Below are 26,172 nucleotides of genomic sequence, written 5' to 3'. Positions count from 1 at the left end.
AGAAGGCAAATAGTTGGGAAAGGGGCAGCCTGTCCTGCAGAGGGCAGGGGCTCAGCACCTCTGGCATGGTCTTGTCCCCATCATGACAAGTGTTGTGTGTGGGACCACAGTGGCAGGTGGTGAGGAGCAGGTCTGCACCCATCCAGCCCGAGATAGATGCTCAAGGCACCAGAGCGCCCCACTGCCACCCCAAGGAGGCGGCTGGAAAGGGCTGGATCACGCCCACCTTTGGTTCTTCCAAAAAAAGACCAACACAGGTGTCTGTGAGCATCCACCCTGGTGCTGGGGCAACCCACGGGTGAAGCCTGCGAGGGCAGTGGAGGGGAGAGGCTGGTCAGGGCTGTATTGTGGGGCTGGAGGGGCTCTGGTGGAGCGAGGAGCCGGAGCATCACTGGAAGGGGCTGGGGGATGGGAGTAGCACACGCACGCACACGCACACACACATTACCCACATGCACACGCCAGCAGCACCAACAGCCCCTGTCAGCAGCCTGCAATCGCTGGAGCGCCCCGCTCCTCCGCCTCTCTCTCTCCTCCTCCTTCTTCTCCTTCTCCTTCTTCTCCTTCTCCTCCTCCTCGCTGCCTACCGGCCTGCGGCACCCCTCCGCGGCCTCCAGCCCCACCAGCGCACAGACAATGACTTCATGCGGATTATGCATCTGAAGAAATCACCAGCTCCCAGATAGCCACAGGGGGAGGTATCCATGTGTTTGGCAAGGAAGCAGCCTCCTGCTCGCCTTCCTTCTCCCCCTCTTTTCTCCTCGCACCCAGCAGCTGCCTCCTCTTCAGTGATGGTCGCTTCTGGTCCCCCCGCACAGTGCTGAGTGAGGCCCCAGCGCATCCTTGCTCCCACGCTTGGACCAAGGTACCACCGAGGCTATTTTTATTCCCCCTCCTTCTTTTCCGGTTCGCCCGCTGCTGCCGGTGCCTCTCGCACCCTCCGTGCTTGTGCGTCTCCCGCTCCTGTCTTCCCACCCAGCGGCAAGAGGTGGAGGAAAGCTCATCCCAACCCCGGCATCCTCGTCACGGCGGCAGCTTCTGCTGCGGAGCAGAACAAGCCCAGTGCCAGCTCCGGCCACCAGCCCTGATTCCAGGTTTGCATCCTTAATTCCTTCATCTGTTTGTTGATGGACCGGTGCCATTTGAGGGAGGTGGATGGGAATTAGAAGAGAGATGGGAGGGGTGGATACAGCAGGGTGCTGGGGGCACGGCACCCTGATCCTGCTATGGGATGGGGAGGACAGAGAGGAGACACGAGGGGAGGAAATGCAAGAGGCTGCACCCAAAAATATATAGAGATACACACATATGTGTGTGTGTTCATATATAAATATATAAACTTGTGGGGAAGAGCAGGAAGCAACAAAGCATTTGGCCCATGCGAGGGCTGCCAGGTGCACCCCCAGCATCGCTGCACGGCGATGCCACGGGCTGGGCAGTGGCAGCATCCCCAAGGCACCCATAGGCTCCCTTCTCAGCAGAGTGGCCACCCCAGCGTGCCAGCACGGACCATGATGGACCTGAAGGTGGATGAGGAGGAGGTGGACAGTGGGCACCCGGTGAGCATCCAGGCCTTCGCCAGCAGCTCCACCCTCCACGGGCTCTCACACATCTTTTCATATGAGCGGCTGTCGCTGAAGCGCGTGGTCTGGGCTCTTTGCTTCCTGGGCTCGCTGGCGTTGCTCGCCCTCGTCTGCACCAACCGTATCCAGTACTATTTCCTCTACCCCCACGTCACCAAGCTGGACGAGGTGGCGGCCACCAGGCTCACCTTCCCCGCTGTCACCTTCTGCAACCTCAACGAGTTTCGTTTCAGCCGGGTGACCAAGAATGACCTGTACCACGCCGGGGAGCTCCTCGCCCTGCTCAATAACAGGTGGGTGCTCAGAGGAGGCCCGAGGTGACATCTCCGTGTGCCAGGACAGGCTACTGTGTGTGGCTCCAGCCAACCCAGCAGACGTGCACGACGTAGGGCAGCGAGCATCAGGAAGGTGCATTTCCATAACTGGCGTGGGCGGCATCTCCTTAGTCTCTGGGAGGAATCGGATCCTGAGTTAGTTCAGCTCTGCAGCTGGATGCAGCTGCTGTGCGGCAATGCCAGCAGCTGAGAGCAAGGAGCCACCAGGTCCTGCTACTGCTACTGCTCATGGTTTCCATGCTGGGACTGCTCTGGATGGTTTCAGCACGTGTGACTCCTTCCCTGGTGTGCAGCAATGCCAGGGCGACCTTGGGATGCTATGGGGCTGATTCAACATGCGCAGCTCCAGCGCTGTGTCCTGGGTGATGGACACATGCAGCCAGGCCAGGGGTGCCAGAAGGGGAAGCTGCTGAGCATCACCCACACACTGCGACCAGAAATTGGTGCCATCCCTTTGGTGGCAGGGTCCATGGAGAAGACCCTCACTCACCCTTCCCAACCCAACCCATCCCCATGGCCGTAGTGGCTCCTTGGTGCTTCCAAGCCACTGCCATGAGCCCGATGCCACAACCGAGGTGCATTCTCTGCCTTTGCCCTTTGCCAAGGGGCTTCACCGCTGCCCCAACCCATGCCCCAGGCAGGCGAATGCATCCAGGAGAGCGGGAACAGAGAGCCACACCCAGCCCACATATCAGTGAGGCCACCACCTGCAGCAGCGAGGCTACCAAAGGCATCTGGGTTGGCCTTAACCAGGGCCAGTACAGCAGGACCAGCTCTGGGGCAAGTGGGATGGGTTTGGTATGTGGCTGCTTCCCAGCTTGACCTCCTCACCCGTCCTCTTGCCACCTCTCATGTGCCTCTTGGCCAGTTTGTGCTGTTGAATGCTCCAAAAATGCTACATGCAAAGTGTCTGGGACTTTGTTGAGCCCACGATGGGGTCAGGGGAGAAGCAGCTCATGTGAAGACTCAATGACTTCCACCAGCGGGAGCAGCTGCTACAGTCAGGCCTGAAACTCTCCCTGCTCTTTCCCCTAAGATATGAGATCCCGGACACCCAGACCGCAGATGAGAAGCAGCTGGAAATCCTGCAGGACAAGGCAAACTTCCGAAACTTCAAGCCCAAACCTTTCAACATGCTGGAGTTTTATGACCGGGCTGGCCACGACATTCGGGAGATGCTGCTGTCCTGCTTCTTCCGCGGGGAGCCATGCACCCCTGAAGACTTCAAAGTGGTGAGTGCCCCCATGACCCCAGCCCAATGCCATGTTTCCCCCATGTAAGGAGTGTGTTCGTCTGCCTGTGGCCGCTCCTTCCTCCTTTCAGCTCAGAAAGGTCCAGCAGCGTCTTGATTAAGGCAATGCCAGGGAACGCTGCTGGGTTTTAGCTTCCTCGAGCGGGTGCTGCTCGGGGTGGCTGCACGGGGTGCTCCCACATGGGAAAAGCTCCCTGGGATCGCTTGGGCTCTGCAAAGCAGGGTTGTCCATGCTAGGCTGGAAAGCTGGGGAGGGACTTTTTACAAGGGCATGTAGTGATAGGATGAGGGGGAATGGCTATAAATTGGAGAGGGAAAGATTTAGGCAAGATATAAGGAGGAAATTTTTCATAATGAGGGTGGTGAGGCCCTGGCCCAGGTTGCCCAGGGAAGCTGTGGATGCCCCATCCCTGGAGGTGTTCAAGGCCAGGTTGGATGGGGCCTTGGGCAGCCTGAGCCAGTGGGAGGCATCCCTGCCCATGGCAGGGGGGTTGGAACTGGATGATCTTTAAGATCCCTTCCAACTCAAACCATCCTATGATCCTATGATCCTGCTGGAAACTGCTGCGTGGTGAGGAGCCACCGGTGGAAAAGCAGGGAGAGCGGTCGCTATGGCTGGTGGGGACCCGTGAGAGCTCTGCAATCTCTCGGGGAAAGCAGATCCCAGTGGCACAGCGTTGTGCCCCACACACAGGTTGCATCTTGCACTGGTGCGTGGATGCAGCACACAATAAAGCCTTTATCCCCCTGTGGCTGCCTCTCCCCATGCAGCTGGGAATTAAACAGTGCTGGCTATTCGGGTGCTGGCTAATAAATTCGGCAGCCGGGGTGACTGTTCCTGAGCCGGCTCCAGCGTGGAGCATGTGGCTCTGCTCTTCAGGCTCCCGGTCCTCATCCCCAGCCTCAGGATGTCCCACTCGCTTCCCATTCCAAGCGAGGACGAAGCCGCCCAACATGCCAAGGAACGAGCTGGGTGTCCGCAGTGCTGCTGCCCAGGTCCCAGCACAATCTGGGTGATTTTAATCACCTGCATTCAATTCCCTTGGCAGTTTCTTTACATAGGAGCAATTCTCTGTTGTCAACTGTCAGGCATTTTATTTGTTAAATGGAGGCAGTTTTGCAGCCTGGAGGGCTGGATCCTCTCTGCCGGGGCTGGTGGCCACCAGCGGGTTTTGATGCCATTTTCTTCCCGGTACCCAGTTGTGTTTTCTGTGCTGAAGCATCCTAGGGACCCCCATCCTTGATGTGCTGGGCTCCAAATACCCTTTCTGCATCCCCTCCAACTGGCAAAAGCAAAATAGACTCGCAGCTGGTTTGGTTTTCCTGCCTGGATTATTCCTTGCAAGCAGGTTGGGATGATTTGATGGATTTGATTAGAAAAAAAACTGGGTCTGTGCTATATTTATATTGCTGTTTGGATTCCCCTTGCCTTGCACGGGCAGGTCTGTGCGCGGTGGGGCTGGGAGCAGGGCTGCCTGAAACCTTTGTCCATCCCTGCACTGAGGTCCTGGGGCTTTGTAGAAGCTTTGAAAGCTTGGGTTGGTTTGACAGGTTAATTCCTGCTGCCTTGCTGCTCCCTTCTCCCAGGTCAGAACGCATCTGCCCAGGCTGAGCTGGGCTCAGTGTTGCTCTGGGGCTGGTGGAACTGGTCAAAGCTGGTGGGTGCTGGGGACAATCCCCCGGCGTTGCACTGTCATCTGCCCTGATGGAGGTCCTACTGCCCTGTGCAGGGGCTGTGCTCAATGCTGTATTCTCAATGCGCTGCCCCTCTTTTCTTGCTGAAATAGAGCAGATGCTGTGTCCAGAGAGGAGCCTAGCCAGGGAGGATTTTGGGGCTGGGGAGCTGCCTGCATGCAGGCAGGAATGCATGTCACTCTTCTCCCAGTGCCTGTCCCCTTTGCAGCTGTTTAACTTCAGTGCTGTGGCTGGTGGGGAGGGTTGGGGAGAGGATGGGGATGGCCATGAGGTGAGCGGCTGCCCGGGCGATGCTGGCTGCATGCTGATGCTGGCCGGCGCAGGAGGTGACGGGAAGAAGCGTGGCTCTGCTGCCAGCACCGTGGCCACAACACACTGGTGCTGCGTTATCTGTCCCTGGCAGAAGGGAGAGATGCAGCGAATGCAAATGAGGGGCTGCCGTAACCATAATATCCGGGGTTACAATAAGGTGGCAGGAGCTGCCTTCTGCCCGCGTCCCCTGTTGTGCTGCCAGATGGTGGGAGAACATCATCAAAGAGTGGGAGAGCATCGTGGGGTGCAGCTACAGCAGCCCAGGCTCTCCCCAGTACTGGGAGCACTGCCCGTGTGCCCTCTGTAATGCACCCACCCACAAGCATCCCAGGGGGGCTGCGGGCTGGGTCTCAGCAGCCCCCTTACCAGCGCACAGCATCGCCCTGCAGCCAGGACAGGATCCCTTGGCACACACTACTGGTGCTGGGTGCCATGGGGAAGCCCATCCTGGGATTATGCGGACTTTCCCCACCTCCTCTTTCATCCTGCATCATCACCAGGCTGCATCAGAGGGTCCCTGGCATTGCTCATCTCTCTCCATCACCACCCTGTCTGTCTGGTGCACCACAGGGGCTGGATGCAGGGATGCTCCAGGTACAGAGGTGGAGCTGAATGGGCTTGGATCTGTCCCTTATTCAGGACTGAACCCTTTAAGGGGACCCAGATGACACAATTGGCCCACTCCAGCTCTGCCCTCGTTCTTCACAGCCCCTCCAGGACCACAGGGATGCCCAGGGTCCACCAAGGCTCCCCCTTGCAGCGGTTCAGGTTGGGGAGGAGGACATAGAGAGACACAGCCAGCTCTGCTTCCCAGCCTCAAATCCTGGCACAGCCTTAAAGCCCCGAAGGACAAACGCAAGGCTGAGGGCAAGTCCTGACACCCCTCAAGGCACAGCCTCTGCAGCCCTGAGGGATATGGGCTAAGGATGTCCCGGTTACCAGGGCTGTGCCCAGAGCCTCACACCACCGGGGCCACAGTTGGGGCTGGCAGGGGACAGCCGCCCAGTTCGCCTTTGCAGAGAAGGGGGAATCACCCTCCCCATCACCTCAGTTTTGGGATCGTGCTCCCCGATGTGCTCATTAGCAGCAGAAATCAATGATGTTTCACGCTTGCTCCTTTATTATTTATGAGTTTGAGCCCTCGTTCTGTTGCAGGAATGTGCAGCTCCACCAGCTCCCAGCTTGCATTTCCTCTCTCTCCTGTGGAGCTCTGCACATCCTCCATGGATCTGCTCCTCACTCAGCAAGGAAAAGGCCCAGGCATCCTCTCTCTGGGCTCTAATCCCTATTAATTTTCTTTCCATCCCAGGGAAAAAGGAGAAGCCCAGAGGAGAAACTTCCTTTCCTCACCCCAGCATGGCCCATGGGGTGGGAATTGGGGCTCTCCCCTATAAAACCAGCATTAAACGCCAGTTTTGTGCCCAACGCTCATGAAATCCCTTTTTGGGGGGGTCATGAGAGGCAGGGAGGATGTGAGCTTGGCACGGTGCAATGTGCATTTGCAGCTTTTCCTTCTCACACCCTGCCACAGGGAGAGCCGCGTCTCTAGCTCTGTGTCACCATCCCGCTTCAGGGCACAGAGGCTGAGCCTGGCGCAGGAGCTGGGAGCCCCGGGGCAGAGCGCACAGGACAGCCTCAATGAACTGCAGAGGATTAAGACCTCTGGAGCATTTCCATGAGGCTTCAAGGCTGAGCTGGCACTAGGGGAGAATTGAGTTTGACGCGGAGATCATGCTCCTGCCTTTTGCATTGGATTCTGCACCCTCTGCCCTGGAAATACTGAGGGCAAGGAGGAAGAGCAAGGCAGGGAACAGGAGAGGTCTGGAGCTGTTCCAGCAAACCACAACCACACTCATCCTCTCCTCCTGTCACTAGAGCAATGCAGGGGCTGCTGTGATGGAGAACAGATAGAGAGACATCTTCTTGTACCCCACTGCACCCTGCTGAGCCTCCCCACCACACTTCTGAACCCCACTGCACCTCGAGGAACCCTGCTGGGCCCCACCAGATCCTACTATGTCCCTCAGATCTTGCTAAACTCCCATGCCTGCTTCTCTGCACCCCTCTGGACCCCCCTTTTTAGCCCTCCTCACTCCTGCTGGCACGCGTTGGGAGGCAGTTCCTGCCACCCCAGGAGCGCCATGGCCTTTTCCCCTGCAATAAAACCCTCATATCATTCAAACCTCCTTGTTAGGTGCCAGGGTACCCTCCAGCACCCATTCAAGCTCAGAGGGAGAGGTGCAACGGGGGATGCTCAGGCTGCTGGTCTCAGGCTACTCAACCAGGGGATGCGCTGCTCTCCTTGGATCCTGAGCCCCACAGGACCCACATCCCAGGATCCGCTGGAGGACCTAGGCATCCTACCCGTGGCACCCCATGGGCACACGAGGAGCTGTGGCAATCATAAGCCCGAGAGCTGTGCAGAGCTCCCCTGCAGTGCTGCGTTAGTGGATAATCATAGAGCCAGGGTGAAAAGCATCTCCAACACAGCTGGAGAGAGCAGGCATGGGAATTACTGATGCCCAGATTTTCTGGAGCTTTAGACAGTTCATGAACAAACCGTATGGACCCATCTGGGTCTGGAAGAACAACTTAGGGACTACACATAGGCAGCAGGGCAGCTGCTGGCCCCAAAAAACATCATCCTGCAACGCCAAGAGCAGCAGCTCCCAGGGCTGAACCCGTGCATTTACAACTTCTGTAAGACACTCAAGTGATTTATGTAAATCACTTTTTAAAGCAGCGCTTGGGCTTCTAAATAACTTATAAGCGTTTGAAACTGCTCGCGTATATCCATTCTTTCCAAGTGGCGAGTCATCTCGCCAGCATCTCGGTGGTTCTCCCCAGGGCCAGGCCACCGCATCCCCACCTGTATCACCCACAACCTCCCGGCTCACCCTCTGCATCGGCCTCTTTCTGCTGTCGAGCAGCAGCATCGTTTGACCCCAGAGGCTGCATCGTTTTCCAGATGAATGGAGCAAACTCAGTGGGACATGGGCTGCCTGGTGCAAAATAATTGGAAGTGATGGAGCAGAGGAGCAGTTGCAGGCAGGAATGCAGTCACGGATGGGACCATAGCCGTTTGCTGGTGGTGACACGGCTTTCCTGGGAAGCTCAGCAGGCTGACAGCACCCTGACTCCGTCGGCTCCTCGACAGCTCAGAGGCTTTCAAGTATCCTGGTGTTTTGCTCGAAGCAAATCATCCAGAAAGCAGCCGTGAGCTGTTTAGCCCTCAGGCGCAGCGCAGAGATCCTGGTGAGTTGCTCCTCAGCTGCCCCCTCTTCCCAGCTTCATCCAGGCTTTCCCAGATGTGGCCGCCCATGGGAGCACAGGCAGAAGGATTGGGGATCCTGCGGCTCCGCTCACCCTGCACCGACATCAACACAAAGACAGCACCTCATTCGAAGCCAGATGCATTTCACCTTCCTTCTGCAGCCGGATGGCGATGCCATGGTGCGAACCCAGCGCTGTCGCTGTATGGGAGCGCTGCCACTCAACCTGCCACGATCTTGGCTGAGCCAGCGCAGAAGGGGGTCAGGAACAAGCAGACCAAGGACACCGGCGCTGGGCATGGCGTGGCAGGAGGCGACGCATGCCTGTGCCTTGTAGTGGCTTCATTAGTGGCTCTGCAACGAAGAAGATAAATCATTTAGTGCCTTGAACTTCGAAGCGCTGAGCAACATCCCTTCCACTCAACGCAGCAGGCAATTAGGAAGGGAGAGAGATCAGGATCAGGCCCAGCTGGGTGTCAGAGAGTCCCTGGCCCTGCCCAGGGGCAATGTCCAACCCCAGCACCATGCACTGCTGGGGAGCCCCGGCACCCAGCAGCATGCTCTGCACACCAAGGGCTATCGTGCATGCCTAAAGCACTTTGCACACCCAGATGCATCATGTGTGCCCAGAGCACTCTGCACCCTCAGGGCCATCCTGCACGCTCAAAGCACTTTGCACACGCAGAGCTGTCGTGCACACCCAGAGGGTGTCGTGCCAAGAGCTCCGAGTGGCTCAGATGCACCTCAGGCCATTCCTGCTCCTCTTGAGATGCTTTTGCACATAAAGAATCATTAACAAATGAAATATTAATTATTATTAATAAGGTTTAATGGCCTCTGTGGCTGCTGGAAGAGATGAGGAGGCTTTCAAGTGCTATCCGGCTACAATGGAAGCAAGGATGTCACAGCTGCAGATGGGGTTCCCTGTGTACGTGTGCCCCCCTGGCACTGGTCCCAGCAGGAGCCACAGGCTGGAAACACAGCACAGATCACCACCGGCATATGGGTTTTTTTTTTTCCAAAGTATTCCTTCTATAGTCTTTACCTGAGACCCAGGCTGACTGCAAGTATTGCAAAGAACCAGGCTAGGAAGGTGCCGGTTTCCTCTTTCTCTCTCCCCACATCAAGCTGGTAGAAGCCAGGGGCAGAGGGCCCAGGTCCCCCAAGCGTGCAGAGCCAAGCTCTCCCCAGGAAGATTCAGAAAATTAACTCTCTTGAGGCCTTTTGCCTCAGTTTTAATTTATCTGGCTTTTTATAGACACCTTTGTTTTATCACCTGCAGAGCTTTTGGCCGGAGCCAGGGCTCTCTAAACAGCAGGCATCACTGCAATTCCCGAAACAACCCTGACTCAAGGAGCTCCTCACCATCTCAGGCTCTTATTTATTCATACAGGCTCCGACACTTGGATATTATAACCTTTTATTTAGTTTGGGGAACTTTTTGTGTGCAAGGAAGGTTTGGTGTGTTTGCATCCAGACTTTTACCATAAGGACTGAGCCAAAGCCCAGGACAGCGCTGGGGTAGGGAACTTCCCACTCTCCTTCTGGTTCATCAGGCATTTTAAGCCCCTTTCTCCTTGCTCTCCAGGAGGCACCACACCTGGTAAAGTGACAGTGAGACCCATCCAAAGCAGCCTTACGCTAGGGCTGTGTAACCTCCTTTAATCCAACCCCTGCTTGGATCAAATTAGATTTGAAAACCGTGATGCGCACAGAGACAGAGCAAGTGAACACGGCAGGAAAACCAGATCTGAATACCATTTTTTTTTCCCCCCCTTCACCAATAAAACCGTCGGCTCAGATCTGCCTGCACAAACGGTCTAAGTGATTGTGAAGGATGTCGGAAAAAATTGCAACCTCCTTACGGGTAATTCGTGATCGGCAGGAAACACGGCAAGGCACTGGGATAAGTGTCCATGCAAAATAATCCTGGTTTTGTGGGAATTATCAGCACCTCAGCAGCATCGCCTGCATCCCAGCAAGGCAGAGTCAGCGTGGTCCCAGTGACCTCTCCAGAGCCCAAAGGGGCAGCACCGGTGGGTAAAATAGAATCATAGAATAGTTTGGGTTGGAAGGGACCTTAAAGATCATCCAGTTCCAACCCCCCTGCCATGGGCAGGGACATCTCTCACCGGATCAGGGGCTCCAAGGCCCATCCAACCTGGCCTGGAACACCTCCAGGGATGGGGCAGCCACAGCTTCCCTGGGCAACCTGGGGCAGGGCCTCCCCACCCTCATGGGGAAGAAGTTCTTCCCTATGTCCAGTCTAAATCTGCCCCTCTCCAGTTTATCCCCGTTCTCCCTCATCCTATCCCCTCAAGCCTTTATGAACGGCCCCTCCCCAGCTTTCCTGGAGTCCCTTCAGGTACTGGAAGATCGCCATAAGATCTCCTCAGAGCCTTCTCTTCTCCAGGCTGAACAACCCCAACTCTCTCAGCCTGTCCTCGTACAGGAGGAGCTCCAGCCCTCAGATCATCCTTGTGGCCTCCTCTAGACCCGTTCTAACAGCTCCATCTCCTCCTTATGTTGAGGATTCCAGAACTGGACACAGTATTCCAGATGAGGTCTCACAAGAGAGGAACAGAGGGGCAGAATCCCCTCCCTCCCTGCTGGCCACACTGCTTTGGATGCAGCCCAGGACACGGTTGGTTTCTGGGCTGCAAGCACACGTTGCCGGCTCATGCCCCGACCCAGGCGCAGGACCTTGCCCTTGGCTTTGTTGAACCCCATAAGGTTCTCCCAGCCCCACTTCTCCAGCTGTCCAGGTCCCTCTGGATGCCATCCCATCCTTCCACTGTGGCAACTGCACCCCTCAGCTTGGCGTCATCTGCAAACTTGCTGACGGTGCCCTTGATCTCGCTGCCTATGTCATTGATAAAGATACTGAACAGCACAGGTCCCAGGGTGTCCCCTGAAGGACACCACTCGTCACTGATCTCCACCTGGACTTGGAGCCATTGACCACTACTCTTTGAATATGACCATCCAACCAGTTTCTTAGCCACCAAACCATCCACCCATCAAATCCAAATCTTTCCAATTTAGAGAAAGGATGTTGTGGGGGATCGTGTCAAAGGCTTTACAGAAGTCCAGACAGATCACATCCATCGCTTTGCCCGTGTCCACTGCTGTGGTTACGCCATCAGAGAAAGCCACTAAGTTGGTCAGACAGGATTTGCCCCTGGTGAAGCCGTGCTGGCTGCCGTTAATCACCTCCCTGTTCTCCACGTGCTCTAGCAGAGCTTCTAGGAGGATCTGTTCCATGGGTTCCCAGGCACAGAGGTGAGGCTGACGGGTCAGTAAATACCTGGAAAGCTCTCAGCTTTATGAGCCTTTTCAATTATAGGAGCAGAAATAAGGCAAGAAGGATAAAGTGGCTGGAGTTCCAGTGGATGCGCAGCAAAGGGCCTGGCGCAGGTACCCACCCCACCACCCACAGAGCTGTGGGGGTCACAGCTGAGCCCTCTTCCCAAGTCCCCAAACCAGTGGGGCCACTGCAGCCTCTGTGCGCAGGGCACCAGCGCCCAGCTGGGCTGGCAGGGAAGCGCTCAGCAGCGGTGGCCCAGGGAAGCCTTGAAAGATTAATAGAGTTTAAATAGAAGCCTTTGGAGAGGAGATAAGGTGCATCCGATATGAAATCATAAGGAACAATGGGTGCCAGGGAGGCCCAGGTCCCTAATGAAGTCCACTTAGCGCATTACTCACCATAATGGGCTTTTTATTAAAGTCCTGCGCTGCAGATGCCGAGTCTGCAGCCGATAGTGCTGGAGTGCCTGGCTTCTCCACCAAAAGTAACTGGGATGGAGCAAGCCAGCCCTGCACAATCCCAAAAAGGGATGTTTGGCTTCCCATTCCCTGCGCGAGCCAGGGATGGGGCTCCTGCATCACCAAGTGCTGCAGCATCACCGGTCCCCACGGCTGGGGCTGGGCTGCCCAGGCCCACAGGGATGGGGTGGAGAGAAGGCGGAGGTGGGGAATAATACAGAGGAAAAACTCCTTTTTAATCATCAATTTTTCTGCATTAGAATGTGACATGCTAATCCACTGTGAAGCGTCTAATCTAGGGGATAAAGGGCTGGATAACACAAGCTGCACCCGGCTTGGCTGGCAGAGCGAGCGGAGGCAAGGTGGCAGCATCTGATAAAGGGTGGCAGGATTAGTCCCGGCAGAGATCCTGGCTGCCCGGGCAATCCCACCTTGCTCAGCTGCCCCAACTCTGCCTCTTCCCAGGGTTGGCAAGGGGATTTGCAACCCCAGAGCCGTCCTGAAGCAGCTCATCCTGCTCAAAGTGGCAACGGAGGCACCACAGGTGCCCCCACCAACACCTCGGTAGGCATGGGAGCTGCAAAGAACCTTGTTGAGCTGTTTCAAACCTGATTTTTTTGCCCCCACCATTGCACCTAATGGTGTTGTGGGACTGGGACAGTCCAGCTGCAAGGTGCCCATCAAGTATTCATCTCCCCAAATTCTCCTTCTGGCTGTAGTTTCACCCCATCTCATCCCTTCCCACTCATCGGCTGCAACCTCTGCCAGCCCAAGGAAGATGCAGGCAGCCCAGCTCCTTCTCAGACAGCCTTTGGAGAAAGGCAGCACCGCTTACAAAACTGAACACGTTTGGCTCCTGGAGCGCTTTTTGCAACAGCCTCCCCGGGGCTAGGATGCTCCTTGCAGGCCTGGGATAACAGAGCTTGCAATGTTGTTTTCTCCTCGCTTCCTCAGGGATCGGTTTATCTCTATGAATAACTCCATCCCAGCTTTGATCTCCTCTGCCATTAAAGCGTGACAGGCTGTGAAATGTGCTGTTGCTGCCATCAAATCCCCCTCCCGCTTCCCTTCCCCCCCGCCCCAGCCGCCTCCATGCTCCCCTGCTCCAGGGAGCCTCCTTTCCCGAGCCCGTGACAAGCTGCAAAGCAGCCAGCAGGTCCAAAGCATCCCAGGACAGTGGGCAAACACTATGCTGGAATCAGAAAAATCCAGGATCCTTCTAGCATCCTGCATCCCTTGCTGCAGCAGGGAGGAGGGCATTGAGCATCCTTGGTCCCCAGTGTTGGGTCAGGGTGTGGTGGCATCATCCCAGCACGAGACACCACTAGGGTTGATATCACAGTTAATTATAGCATCCCCCATCTCTCTCTCCCCCACCAAACCTTTACCTGAGAGAGGGCAAAAAGAACTCCTTGTGAGGGAGGAGCTGGAATGAGCCCAAGGACTCCTCCGGCTTCTCCAAAACTTGCACAAACCAGGATGGCATCCCCTGCTCGCAATCTGGCCATAGTTTGTCCCCAGTTGTGGGGTCAGGATGTACTCCCCTTTGTGCTGTGCTCCCCTTCGTGGCTGCAGCTGTTCCAGGTCACCTTCACCCCAGCTCAAGTGTCAGCTTGGGGACAGGCAGTGGTAACTGGAGCAGCTCTCATCCTCACTGGAACAGCCCCGGCATTCTCCACAAGCTGTTTAAGCTGAGCAAGGCAGTTTAATGGCCCCAGCTGATGATGGAGTGTTTTCATTACAACATCTCCCTCTCCCTGCTGCAGTTGATCCCAAGAAGACACATTAAACCTTCCCACACCACAGGATCAGACCAGTTGCTCACTTACATCATCAGGGACTATCCCATGGGGCGGCACCGCTCACCTCTTGGTGCCCTACCAGGGCTGAGCAAACCCCTTCGGGGTTCTCTTCCACTTTCCTTCCTCTTCCTCCTACAGATGTTGCACAGAAATTCCCTGCCCAGGAGCTGGGGAACACCAGAAATCCCACCCTGACCTCAGCCAGCTTGTACCTGCTCACTTGCTGCAAAAAAAAAGTATCTCTAGCACCAGCCTGCTTACAATCACCCCAGCTTGCTCCCTTAGGACTGAGCCAACCCAGTGCTCCAAATCCCCTCCCAGGTGAGGCCATGATGCCTTTATAGCCCAGCCCTGCCCACGGTGCAGCTGCAACTCATCTCCATCAAAGGCAAAAGTCTGAGATGTGACCTGATCCCCATGGCTTGGTGGCTCCCAGTCCCCCAATCTGCCTCCCTAGTCCCATTTCCCAGGATGAGTTTCCAGCTCAGATTCTCCGAGTTGCTCCTGAAAGGTGCGACCTTGCTCTTAGCTTTATGAAATTTCATCCCATGGCTCTGGCGCTCGTCCCCAAGGTCACCCACCCTTTCTCCTAGGTGCTGCCAATGCCCCCAGCCTCGCTGCAGCTGCCAGCATCTCTCTTACAAAATGGTCCTACGAGGCATATTGAGCTTGGGGAGCCCCAGAACAGCCCCTCAAGGCACAACCCATCAGTCATTGTCTTGGCTGAATCTGCCCTGGCAGGGATCATCCCCAGAGCATGTCCTTTCCATTACACCAGCATCACTTGCTTTGAAAGAGCAGATAACTTTGCTTTGGTATCAATTTCAAATTGTACAAGTTTTCTGGTTGCATTTGGTCGCCCGGTTGGTGTTGCCCACGTCTGTGAACCAGGATGTGCTCAGAAACCCATGGGTCCTGCTGTGCATGTGAGGAAGAAGGCAAAGCAGCCAAACTGGTGGGCTGGGGTGTGCTCATTGCACTGGGCATTCATCAAAACCTCCCATCCAGGTCTTGCTCATCAGAGCGCTGCCGTATTTAGATGTACCCCTTCTCTTCTGGCTGGCGAGGGTGGCTGCAGTGCAGGGAAGGGGCTGGAGATTGCTCTGTGGTCACATCGGATGCTTTTATCAGGTGCTGAGTGCAGGAGAAAAGCAAACCGCAAGAAGAGGCTGTGCTGCCGCAGGGCTGCAAGGAGACGCCTTTGCTCCCTCCAGCCAGCCCAACCTCCAGCTCCATCCCATCACCCTGCATCAGCGCTGCCTCCCTTGGACCCCCCAACCTCAGCCAGCTCAACAGCACAAAGCCTGGACCCCATTTCTGGAGAAGCAGTGGCTTCCAGTGCCCCACAGGGATCGGCAGCACATGGTGACACGTGTGCACTGGTTGGGCTTTGAAGGAGGAGGCATCACCTGAACCCTGGTAGTGTCCAACCCCTGCTTAAAACAGCCCTGGCTTTGCACCGCTTGGGACATCGCCGGTGCCTCCACGTGCACACTGCTGCCCCACGGCACGGGGCAACGATCCCGCAGGACCGGGTGCTGCAGGGGCAGGATGAGAGGCTGGGGACATCACAGCATCCTTCTTCGCTTGCTGGCATCACCTGGGTGGGCACCGCAGCAAGACAGCAGCACAAGCGTTTGAGGAAAACCTCTGGCTCCGTCTGTCCTGGTGAAGATTCTGGAGAGCCTGGCAAATGGCAGCTGCCGAAAAAGCCTGGCAAGCGGCAGGGAGGGCCTGGCCAGAGCAGCCAGTGGAGCTGCCAGGGCCGTGCTGCCCCACGGTGAGGACAGAGGATGCGGTGTGGGTACAGAGCATACTGGGGACCTGCGCACACCCGTCTTCAGTCGACTTGGCAGCCCCTCAGGGTCCCCAGGCAGCACCAGGAGCTCCCAAAAGTCCGTGCTTCTGGAGCCAGCGATGTCTCCGACGTCTCCGTTCCATCCTGCCAGCCACAGCCAGCAGGTCCCAGAGGACCTGGGGAGCCTGCAGAACCGCCCCTCGCTCCTCCTCTCCTCCTCCCTTCTCCTCATATACACTCCCCTCTCCATCCCCTCCAAACATCCCTCTGCTCCTCTCCCTCACTCCCGCTCACCTTTTGCTCCTTTTCCCTTCTCCGTTCTTCTCTGAACTTGCCCTTTCCTCCTTCCCTGCCCTCACCCACCATCAAAGACCCCTAGGCTGGGGCAGGACGGCAGCCAGGACCCCACCACCACCAGAGCCAGGACCTCCACACAGCAGCTGGGACCCACATGCTGAACAATGCCTCTCCAGATATTTTGCACCATCTCCTTCTCCAGTGACGAAGGACCAAGAGATGCTGCAGTCACCGAGAGAGGAGAGGATGGACCAGACGAGTTCCTGTATGGGCAGGAGGAGGAAGAAGAGGAGGAGGAAGACGCAGGGACAGCCACAGATTTAGTGGCCTTTGCCAGCAGCTGCACGCTGCACGGGCTGAGCCACATCTTCGTGGAGGGCAGCCTGGGTGCCCGGCAGGCACTCTGGGCACTGGCCTTCCTCCTCTCCCTCTCCCTCTTCCTCTACCAGGTGGCTGACCGCATCGTCTACTACCTGGAGTACCACCACCTCACACTGCTCAGCGAGGAGGACAGCCCCGAGATGACCTTCCCTGCCGTCACCTTCTGCAACATCAACCGTGTGCGGCTCTCGCAGCTCACCCATGAGGACCTGCTCTACCTGGCCCCTCTGGTCAACTACAAGCCCGGGATGGAGCTGGGCTTCACCCCAGCCCAGCCTGACCCTGGGGATGAGGACAAGCCCCTAAATTTATATGGGTTTTTTAACCGCACTTGCCACCAGCTGGAGGACATGCTGCTAAGCTGCAGCTACCGGGGCGAGCAGTGCGGCCCCGGCGACTTCGCGGTGGTGAGTAGCCCCAAAGCGGCCAGGTGCAGGGAGCAGCTCTGCCGGCACTGCGCCGGATCAGGCACAGCAGGCGATGCTGTCCTTACCATCTGGGACATGGTAAGGACATTCAGCCCCGTCTACCAGCACCAGGGCATCTTGCTGGAGTTGGGGATGGCACCAAGTGTGGAGACCCACTGGAAGGACACGGAGAGCAGCCTCAGGGCTGTGCTTGTAGAGGAGATGCCCGGCATCTCCATCCCAGCATCACCACCGCTCGTAGGGCACTGTGTGGTCTACAGCCCATCGATACCACATGCCCTTTGCCTGGGCTGGCAGCAGCTTAGCAGTGTGGAGACATACGGGCTGAGAGAAGTTTTAGCTGGAATTGCCAAGGAGGGATGGGGGGATGGGGTTCCACGCAGCCACATCCTCTGCAGGGAGAGAGGAGGGCTTGGAGGAGATGCTGGTACAGGCATAGGGCTGAGCACCGCCATCATGGGGAGATGGGGCTGCTATGAGGTTGAGGTGCTGTAAAGCTGCAAAGCATCTCCTCTGGGTCTGTACTGTCCCCGTGCCTTGATGGGGAACGTCTCCTCCCCTGCCAGGGCAAAACCGAGCAGTTCCAACAGCAATATATGCCCTGTTGGGAAGGCGCTTGGGCTGTATTGTGCCCCCAGGCTGCAGGAGGCTGCGTTTTGGGGCTGGTGGTGCCCTCCTGGCTCCATGCTGTGGTGCCGGCAGCAGTTTGGTGCCGGCAGAGGAGCCCCAGCCTCAGCCCCTTGTTCTCTCCCGCAGGTCTTCACCCGCTATGGGAAGTGCTACACCTTCAATGCGGGGCAGGACGGGAAGCCACGGCTCATCACCATGAAGGGGGGCACTGGCAACGGCCTGGAGATCATGCTAGACATCCAGCAGGACGAGTACCTGCCAGTGTGGGGGGAAACAGGTAACCCACTGCCTCAGCAGCTCCGCTCGCTCACCAGCAGCTCTTCGGGTGCTTCCCAGCTCCTCCCCAGAACCTCACCTCACATGTTCACATCCCGCAGGCTCCCTCCTCTTCCCTCTTTCCATTTCTCATCACTTCAGGTCCTTTTCTTTCCTTTTTCCTCCTTGTCTTTGCTCTTTGCCATGGCAACTCCCCATCGGTTTAGACAAGCAGCCATCACTTGTTTATAAATAGAGGCAAACACTTTCCCTGCTTCTCTCCCGCGAGTGCTGGAGCAGGAGGGTCTGAGGCGGAGGGGACAAGAACAAGGCATAGCAAACAGATGGACAGATGGATAGACATGTGAACGAATGGATTTGCCCAGGGGAAGGGTGGGAGATGGGAGTTTTGGACCCTCTTGGGGTGGCTTGGCACAGCCCTGCAGAGCAGGGCACAGCCCCGCGCTCACCCTGCTTCTCTCTGCTGCAGATGAGACTTCGTTCGAAGCCGGGATCAAGGTGCAGATCCACAGCCAGGATGAGCCCCCGCTGATCGACCAGCTGGGCTTCGGGGTGGCACCCGGCTTCCAGACCTTTGTGTCCTGCCAGGAGCAGCGGGTAGGGACTGGGGGGGGGAGTCTGGGATGCTCTCTCCTACCCGGTGCTGTGGGCTAGAGCTGCCGTGGGATGCTGAGCCTCCTCCCTGGGGCTCTGTGCTCTCTCCTGATGTTGGATAGAGAGGGGGATCTGGCGCTGGGGATTGATGCAGCGAGGGTGCTGGGGGCCAGTGAGCTTCTCTCCTCATACCAACTTCTGCCCCCTCCCAGCTCATCTACCTGCCGCCTCCCTGGGGCGACTGCAAGGCTGTGGCAGGTGACTCAGAGTTTTACGACACCTACAGCATCACCGCCTGCCGCATCGACTGCGAGACCCGCTACCTGGTGGAGAACTGTAACTGCCGCATGGTGCACATGCCAGGTGAGCCCCGTGTGCGGCAGCGTCTGACCCACCACACTCAGCCTGCCAACGCCATCCCAACAGGAAAACCTGCCTTCTCTCTCTTCCAGGCGATGCCCCTTACTGCACCCCGGAGCAGTACAAGGAGTGCGCAGATCCAGCGTTAGGTGAGGCTGCTGGGCATTGTGGGATGAAGCTGTAGTGATGAGCGAAGGCAGACAGAACTTGGCGCTGTTGGATTTCTCCATCCCTCCATCTCCCTCTCTCCCTGCCCAGATTTCCTGGTGGAGAAGGACAACGAGTACTGCATCTGCGAGATGCCCTGCAATGTGACCCGCTATGGCAAAGAGCTTTCCATGGTCAAGATCCCCAGCAAGGCCTCTGCCAAGTACCTGGCCAAGAAGTACAACAAGTCGGAGCAGTACATCGGGTAACGCACTGCGGCCACGGCGATGAGGCAGCATCTTATAGAATCATAGGAAGGTTTGGGTTGGAAAGGACTGTGAAGGTCATCCAATCCAGCCCCCCTGCAGTGAGCAGGGACATCTTCAACCAGATCAGGTTGCTCAGAGCCCCATACAACCTGACCTTGAATGTTTCCAGGGAAGGGGCATCTTGTCCCTCCATCCCAAACCTCAGCCTGAGGCTGTCTCTGTCCTGCACAGGGAGAACATCCTGGTGCTGGATATCTTCTTTGAAGCCCTGAACTATGAGACGATTGAGCAGAAGAAGGCATACGAGGTGGCCGGTTTGCTGGGTGAGTGAGGCTGCCTGTGCTGGGATCCCCGTGGCAGTACCAAGCAGCGTCCTCCAACACGGTGGTCTCACGTTGGCTCCATGCATCATGGCCCTGTTCCCGAGAGTGGGGCTCCTCGTGACCAGGAACTGGTCACAGCAGTGATGAGTTCTGCCCTGTCTCTGCTCTCTCTGCCACTGGGCACCGGACTTGAGCCCCACTGACAGCTTCCATCTCTTTGCAGGTGACATCGGAGGGCAGATGGGACTGTTCATTGGGGCCAGTATCCTCACGGTACTGGAGCTGTTTGACTACGCCTACGAGGTGAGTGTCTCTGCCGTGCCCCAACTTCCAGAGAGCTCAGGGTACCCTGGAGCACCGAAATGCTGATCTCGGTTGTGGGGCAGAGCTGCCCAGGAGCCCCGGCAGAGCAGAAATCTGGCTCTTGCAGGTGATAAAGCACCGACTGTGCCGGCGAGGCAAGTGCCGCAAGAACCACAAGAGAAACAACACAGACAAGGGTGTCACACTGAGCATGGATGACGTGAAACGCCACGTAAGTGCCAGGCATGCCACGAGAGAGGCTGCTCCCATCTTGCAGAGCAAAGACTGCCCCAGATGTGTTGTGGGGTGGGGGTCACCATTTGGAGAATGGTAGGGAAAGGAGCAGAGGCAGCAGGCAGAGGTGCTGCAGGGAGACAGCGCTCATTCACTGTGGGGTTCTGGGTGAAACCAGTGCTCCCAGCATTCCATCCATCCTCCGCTCCACAGAATCCCTGTGAAAGCATACGGGGCCACCCAGCAGGCATGACGTACGCAGCCAACATCCTACCTCATCACCCGGCCCGGGGCACCTTTGAGGACTTCACCTGCTAACTGACGTCTGGATGTACAACTTGAGCTACCAAAGCCCTCCGGAGAGCTGCCCTTCTCCCTGTGAGCACCAGCGGAGAGACACATCTAGGAGACCTTGCTCCTCGCCAAGGTGGGACATGGACAAGAGCGACGGCCTTGGATTTTGGGGCAAGTGGTCGGGTCAGGTCATGCTTGAACCTGGCGCACAGCCCCCGCGGCAGTGGTTCCGCGCCTGCCCTGCGCAGACTCAAGGACGCTCCAGCCCAGCCATCCTCGCGGCATGGGGAGCGACATGCACAGTGGGCTGGGGCACGGGCCTGCCCCGTCTCCTCCCCTCAGCTCTCCTCGGCCTTTTTAACTAGAAACCCAGAAGCCAAGAAGAAGCAGCCATTCGGCCGCGGTCTCCATCCACAGCCCTGTCCGTCTGTCTGTCCATTGTCTCCATGTCCATCGTGCTCCAACGCCTGGCCAGCGTTTGCTGGGACCCTCGTGCCTGGCAGGAGGGACCATTGGGGAGCCCTGTGGTGATCCCAGGAGGCACAGCAGTGGGTTTGGCAGTCCCAGGAGAGCCTCGCTGTCCTTGTGGCCCGCAGCCTGCCTTTGCCTGGGCTCTCTTGGCCACTCCACGCGCATGACAGGGCACATCCACCTCTCCAAATCGTCTTCCTTGGCACCCTGCCGCCAGGACAGCAGTGCTCAGCCACCGAGCTCACTAGCCAGCCGCCAGCACCAGGGGAGCCGGCACCGAAGACCCCACCACCCAGGCACTTGCCCTTGGCTGCATCGGGTTAGGTGATGGTGTGGTCTCCTCATCTGCCTCTCCTGGGCTCCACACAGCCTGGCCGGTGCCAGCCCTGCCCCACAGTCCCTCCTGTCCCCAGAGAACCTGGGGTTCCACCAAAAAGAGCCATCCTCGGGGAGAAAGGTGGAAGGAAACCTTCTGGCCTCTAATTCAGCTGCAGCCACTGGCCCGGCTCAGCCAGGACCACCACGAGGGACAGTCCCGTGGCACCACTTTGGCCAGGTGGGCATAGGAGCCCCAACACCCAAAGGGTTCATTGGTTGATGGCCACCCCACAGCACAGGGTGCTCTGCTCCACGGGCCCACAGGTTCCCACCCCTCTGAACGCCACCGGGTCCTACCGGCCCTGGGGGTCTTCTCCCAGCTCGCAGCCCCGGGACCGACGCTACCCAGGGACCTGCTGGCCAGCACTGGCCAAGTGTCCGCTAGCCAGGTCCACAGGTGCCCTGCCATCTGCTCCACGGCCAGTGGGAACTGGTCACCCCCAGCCCCTGCCAGGCCCCCCCAGCCAGAGCCCTCCCAGGGCCGAAGTGCTTCTTATCTTTAAGAGCTTTTGCAATAAGTCTTTTTAGTAATTATTATTTCTAAACGGCGGTTTTCTTTTGATTATTGTCATTATTATGATGATTCTTTGCTTCCTGACCAAAATTAGGACCTGGGTGTCAGTCCTTTGTATCCAGCAATTGCCCAAAGACGACAGGTCGGCCACATCCATAAATTTTCTTATGGATTTTTCCTACTGTTTCATTGCATTTCATTTATTTATTTTCTTCCTTCCTCTTTCCCATTCAAGCTTTTAAAGATGGGGCTGGGATTTGACCTTGTTGCTCACCTGTTGAAGCATAAACTTCTTTGTTTCTATTATGTCATCTGCATTTTATATTTCTTATATATAATATATATGACTATATATATATGTGTACATATATATATATATATCTATATATGCATCATATCAGTGTAGATACCCATCCAGTAGCATTTAGGCCTTGTTCTTGTGCCATTTTTATTTCTGTTACTGATCTCTGAATGCCTTCAAGTGTATAAAGTGTTGAATTCTCTCTGGTATCTGTACTATGTACACACATTTTCATAGGAAGCACAATAAGATGACAGATGCATTGTACATCAATACCTGCTACTCTTAACGATGATATAAAGAATGATATAAATCATGAACACCGAGCCTTTCTCTCTCCCTGGAAGTGCTCCCCAAGGAGGCTGGTGAGGATGGCGTCATCCTAGGATCAGAGAATCAGAGAATCCTGGAATGGTTTAGGATGGAAGGGACCTCAAAGCCCATCCAATTTCAACCTCCTGTCATGGGCAGGGACACCTCCCACTGGATCAGGGGCTCCAAGCCCCATCCAACCTGGCCTGGAACCCCTCCAGGGATGGGGCAGCCACCACTGCTCTGGGCAACCTGGGCCAGGGCCACCCCAACCTCACAGCAGAACATTTCTCCCTAAGATCTCATCTCAATCTCCCCTCTTTCAGCTCAAAACTGTTCCCCCTCATCCTCTCCCTGCACTCCCTGCACTGATCAAGAGCCCCTCTCCAGCTTTCCTGGAGCCCCTTTTGGGACTGGAAGCTGCTCTAAGGTCTCCCTGGAGTCTTCTCCAGGCTGAACAACCACAACTCTCTCAGTCCATCTGCCTGTTCACTGAAATCCTGGAGCCAAGGCCAAAAGGAGAGGCGGGGAGGATAAAGCTTTGGTCGAGACCTCCAGAACTGCCTGTAGATGCGTGCATGACTTCCAGCAACATCAGAATCACAGAATCACAGAATCACAGAATCACCAGGTTGGAAAGGACCCACTGGATCATGGAGTCCAACCATTCCTAACACTCCCTAAACCATGTCCCTCAGCACTTCATCCACCCGTTCCTTAAACACCTCCAGGGAAGGGGACTCGACCCCCTCCCTGGGCAGCTGTTCCAGTGCCCAATGACTCTTTCTGTGAAGAATTTTTTTCTGATATCCAACCTGACCCTCCCCTGGTGGAGCTTCAGGCCATTCCCTCTAGTCCTGTCCTCTGTCACTTGGGAAACATCAGAGCTGGGAAAACTTGGGAAAAATCAGAGCTGGTGTTGAACAGAGCCCCGTTCAAGCATCCCTTCAGTAAGCACTGGGCTGCCCCAGCCACTGCTCTGGGTACCCAGGGGAGCTCCAGCATCCCCGCCTGGTCCAGCGCTGCCATGGGAACGAGTCCGGAGGGAGACTTAGGGCTCGAGGGTGGGACCTGACTTTTGCTCTCAAGAAGGAGGAGGGGAATTAACACAAGGCTGCTCAGCTTTGCCAGCTCTGACACCTCTGTGGTTTGGGACAGACACCTGAGCTTCAGCAAAAAAAAATGAGTCACCGGCTGGATTATCACCTGGTTTTGATTTAACCGAGTAAGGAGCGGTTGCAGCACGAGCCATACAGAAGTGCGCTTCTTGTCCTAAAAATTCCCAGCTACAAAGAGCAAAAGGAACATGCCAAATCCAACACTTGGCATCCAAAACAGCCCCACGGAGACTGAATAATAGTGAGTGGGCAGGGAATAGTGAAATGCCAAACTCCCTCCAGTCACTTGGCCCCAGCCACATCCCTGTTGCTCCTGGAAATGGCAGATGGGTGTTTTGCATTTAAACAGAAGTCTTGCTGCTATTCTGGTCCTTCCCTGCCAGAGCCAGTGCTGCAAAGGCCACAGGGTGGGCTTTGAATAGGAAGAAGAGAATATAGCTAAGCCCAGAAGGGAGATAATAAAGCTAAATTAATTGCAGCCATCCACCGTGAGCCAGAGCAGCTGCCTTCTCCCTCCACAGCAGCTCCGTTTGCAGGGGCAGGCAGCGATCCTGTCTCTGCAAGCTGTGACCTCTTTCACAGCTCCCTGTTAACCTACTGGGCTGTGCTGGGAGCAGGTCACCCCATATGTCTGTCACAGCCTCGCATCACCCAGGCACATCCCCAGCATCAGTGTGGCCGGCTGTGGTTCCTGCTGCTGCTGGGCATGATGTCTGTGAGCCACCGGCTGGAACGGGCTTGCAGAGGAGGGATCTGGAGCCCAAAGGCAGCCCAGCAACCCAAATCATAGAATCATAGAATCATAGAATCATAGAATCATAGTATGGTTTGGTTTGGAAGGGACCTTAAAGATCATCTAGTTCCAACCCCCCTGCCATGGGCAGGGACATCCCACTGGATCAGGTATCCAAGGCCCATCCAACCTGGTCTTGAACAGCTCCAGGGATGGGGCAGCCACAACCTCCCTGGGCAACGTGGGCTACTATCTCACCACTCTCAAGGGGAAGATTCACAATCCCTTTGGGTGAGATGAAAGGGTCTTCAGGGGTGGGATGGAAGGCTCACTGGGTGGGATGGAAGGCTCCCCAAGAAGCCACCTTCTTAGCTACTGGGCAGCCAGACAGGGCATCAGCACGAGCAGCTCACAGCTAGGAAGTGGGAAAGCTGCACGTTTTTCAGACTCAGGACTGCCATGCACACGTTATCCACATGCCATCGGAGCACTGTGAGAGCTCCAGCCTGCCTAGGCTCACGGCGGCTCATGGATGAGCGCTCCACATGTCAGCTGCTTGGAGCTGGCAGCCTGCAAGGTGTGTGGTACGGGCAGCGTGTGCGCATCCACGTCTGTCACCAGGCGGTGTGAGACCCGTGCTGTGCACAAGACAAGGAGTTAATTACATTTCATGGGAAGCATCTCTGATGCTTTACACGAGCCTGGGGTGTCACACCCAGGCCTGGGATGCCAGGAAGCACCTCCTTGCACGCTGCCGTGTTTACCTTGCACATTGTGTAGCTGCTGAAACCATACAGAGCAAGGACTAATCATGCAATGCGGATAAAACCACGGCAGAGATAGCATCACCTCTTCTCCTCCCTGGCAATAATTCCCGGTTACCACTCGCTCACTGCTAAAGCTGCCAGCAGAAACAGGCACTGAGATATAATTACACAGTCCTGGACGCCGTTCGGCTGCCTGGAGCCAGAGCCGTACCAGCTGGGGAGGAAGGTTTTGGAGGAGCTGTCTTGTGCCAGCAGGTGCAGGGAAATAAAGGTGCATGGGGTAGCGTTTCACAAACCATTTCCACTTGCAGAAGCATGGAACAAAACCCTCAGGGCAGAGGAAAAGAGAAAGGACGAGTGTAAGGAGACGCCGAGCCAAGGAAGCTGAGGTTATTTTCTCCTTGTGTTTCTTGCAAAGGACAGTGTCAGGAGACAAAGAGGACGACAGAAGGCGGGGGTCTCACACAGCTCAGCTCATGCAATTAGCCTGCACCCTGCACCAAGCTGTGCAGCTCTCCAAGTCTCACTTCCCTCTCTCTGCTTTGCAGCTTGGTCCCTGCTTGCCCTCTCCTTCCCTCTGCCCTCACGCTGTGTCCCTTGCAGGAGGGCCAGGAAGCTTTCCAGCTTGCCGAAAAGGCTCCTGCCAGGTTTTAATTCTCAGTCAAAGTTGCATCTGAACAATACGGAGCAGATAAGTTCCACTGCTTTTCCTCCCCATGAATATTTCATCAGGCTGCTGGGCTCCAAGCCTGTCAGAGGTGGCATTAAATTAACTGCACGGACACTGGGATGCTGAGACAACAGTTAATGGTGCTCAGAGCTTTGTGTTTTCCATCAGGGATAAGAAATGCCTAGTTGAAAGCTGGGGAGGGGCTCTCGATCAGGGAGAGGATGAGGGGGAGAATGGTTTTAAGCTAAAAGAGGGTAGTTTGAGAAGAGATCTTAAGAAGAAATGCTTTCCTGCGTGGGTGGGGAGGCCCTGGCCCAGGTTGCCCAGAGCAGTGGTGGCTGCCCCATCCCTGGAGGGGTTCCAGGGCAGGTTCCAGGGAGGTGTCCCTGCCCATGGAGGGGGTGGGACTGGATAGACTTTGAGGTCCCTTCCATTCCAAACCATTCCATGATTCTATGATTCCACGTATCTGGTAGAAAAGGTACCAACACATCCCCCCTTCCTCACTCAGGCAACAATGCCACGCACTGGACAGGAAAGCCTCCAAGATGACCCATG

The 26,172-nt window shown here is 56.3% G+C and overlaps 1 protein-coding gene across 5 annotated transcripts; it reads left to right on the top strand.

Moving 5' to 3' along the window:
• Positions 1–444: 444 nt before the first annotated feature.
• On the top strand, positions 445–22,298 carry ASIC1 (acid sensing ion channel subunit 1). Of its 5 annotated transcripts, none has more exons than XM_054051576.1 (13): positions 445–1,094; positions 1,482–1,559; positions 1,817–1,876; positions 2,955–3,150; positions 17,677–17,827; positions 18,296–18,423; positions 18,633–18,783; positions 18,873–18,929; positions 19,039–19,192; positions 19,428–19,519; positions 19,743–19,822; positions 19,950–20,054; positions 20,270–22,298. In XM_054051576.1, exons 2-13 carry the CDS (start codon positions 1,531–1,533, stop codon positions 20,372–20,374), a joined length of 1,308 nt encoding a protein of 435 aa, XP_053907551.1. In that variant the 5' UTR covers positions 445–1,094; positions 1,482–1,530; the 3' UTR covers positions 20,375–22,298. The 5 variants fall into 5 exon arrangements, with proteins under 5 accessions (XP_053907551.1, XP_053907553.1, XP_053907552.1 ...); XM_054051578.1 differs by adding an exon at positions 16,561–16,899 and having other exon boundaries at positions 1,482–1,876; XM_054051577.1 differs by having other exon boundaries at positions 1,479–1,559.
• Positions 22,299–26,172: the final 3,874 nt, after the last annotated feature.

The sequence above is a fragment of the Cuculus canorus genome, chromosome 29, assembly GCF_017976375.1.
Source record: "Cuculus canorus isolate bCucCan1 chromosome 29, bCucCan1.pri, whole genome shotgun sequence".
Taxonomy (NCBI): Eukaryota; Metazoa; Chordata; class Aves; order Cuculiformes; family Cuculidae; genus Cuculus; species Cuculus canorus.
This window is presented reverse-complemented; position numbering and strand designations above follow the sequence as displayed.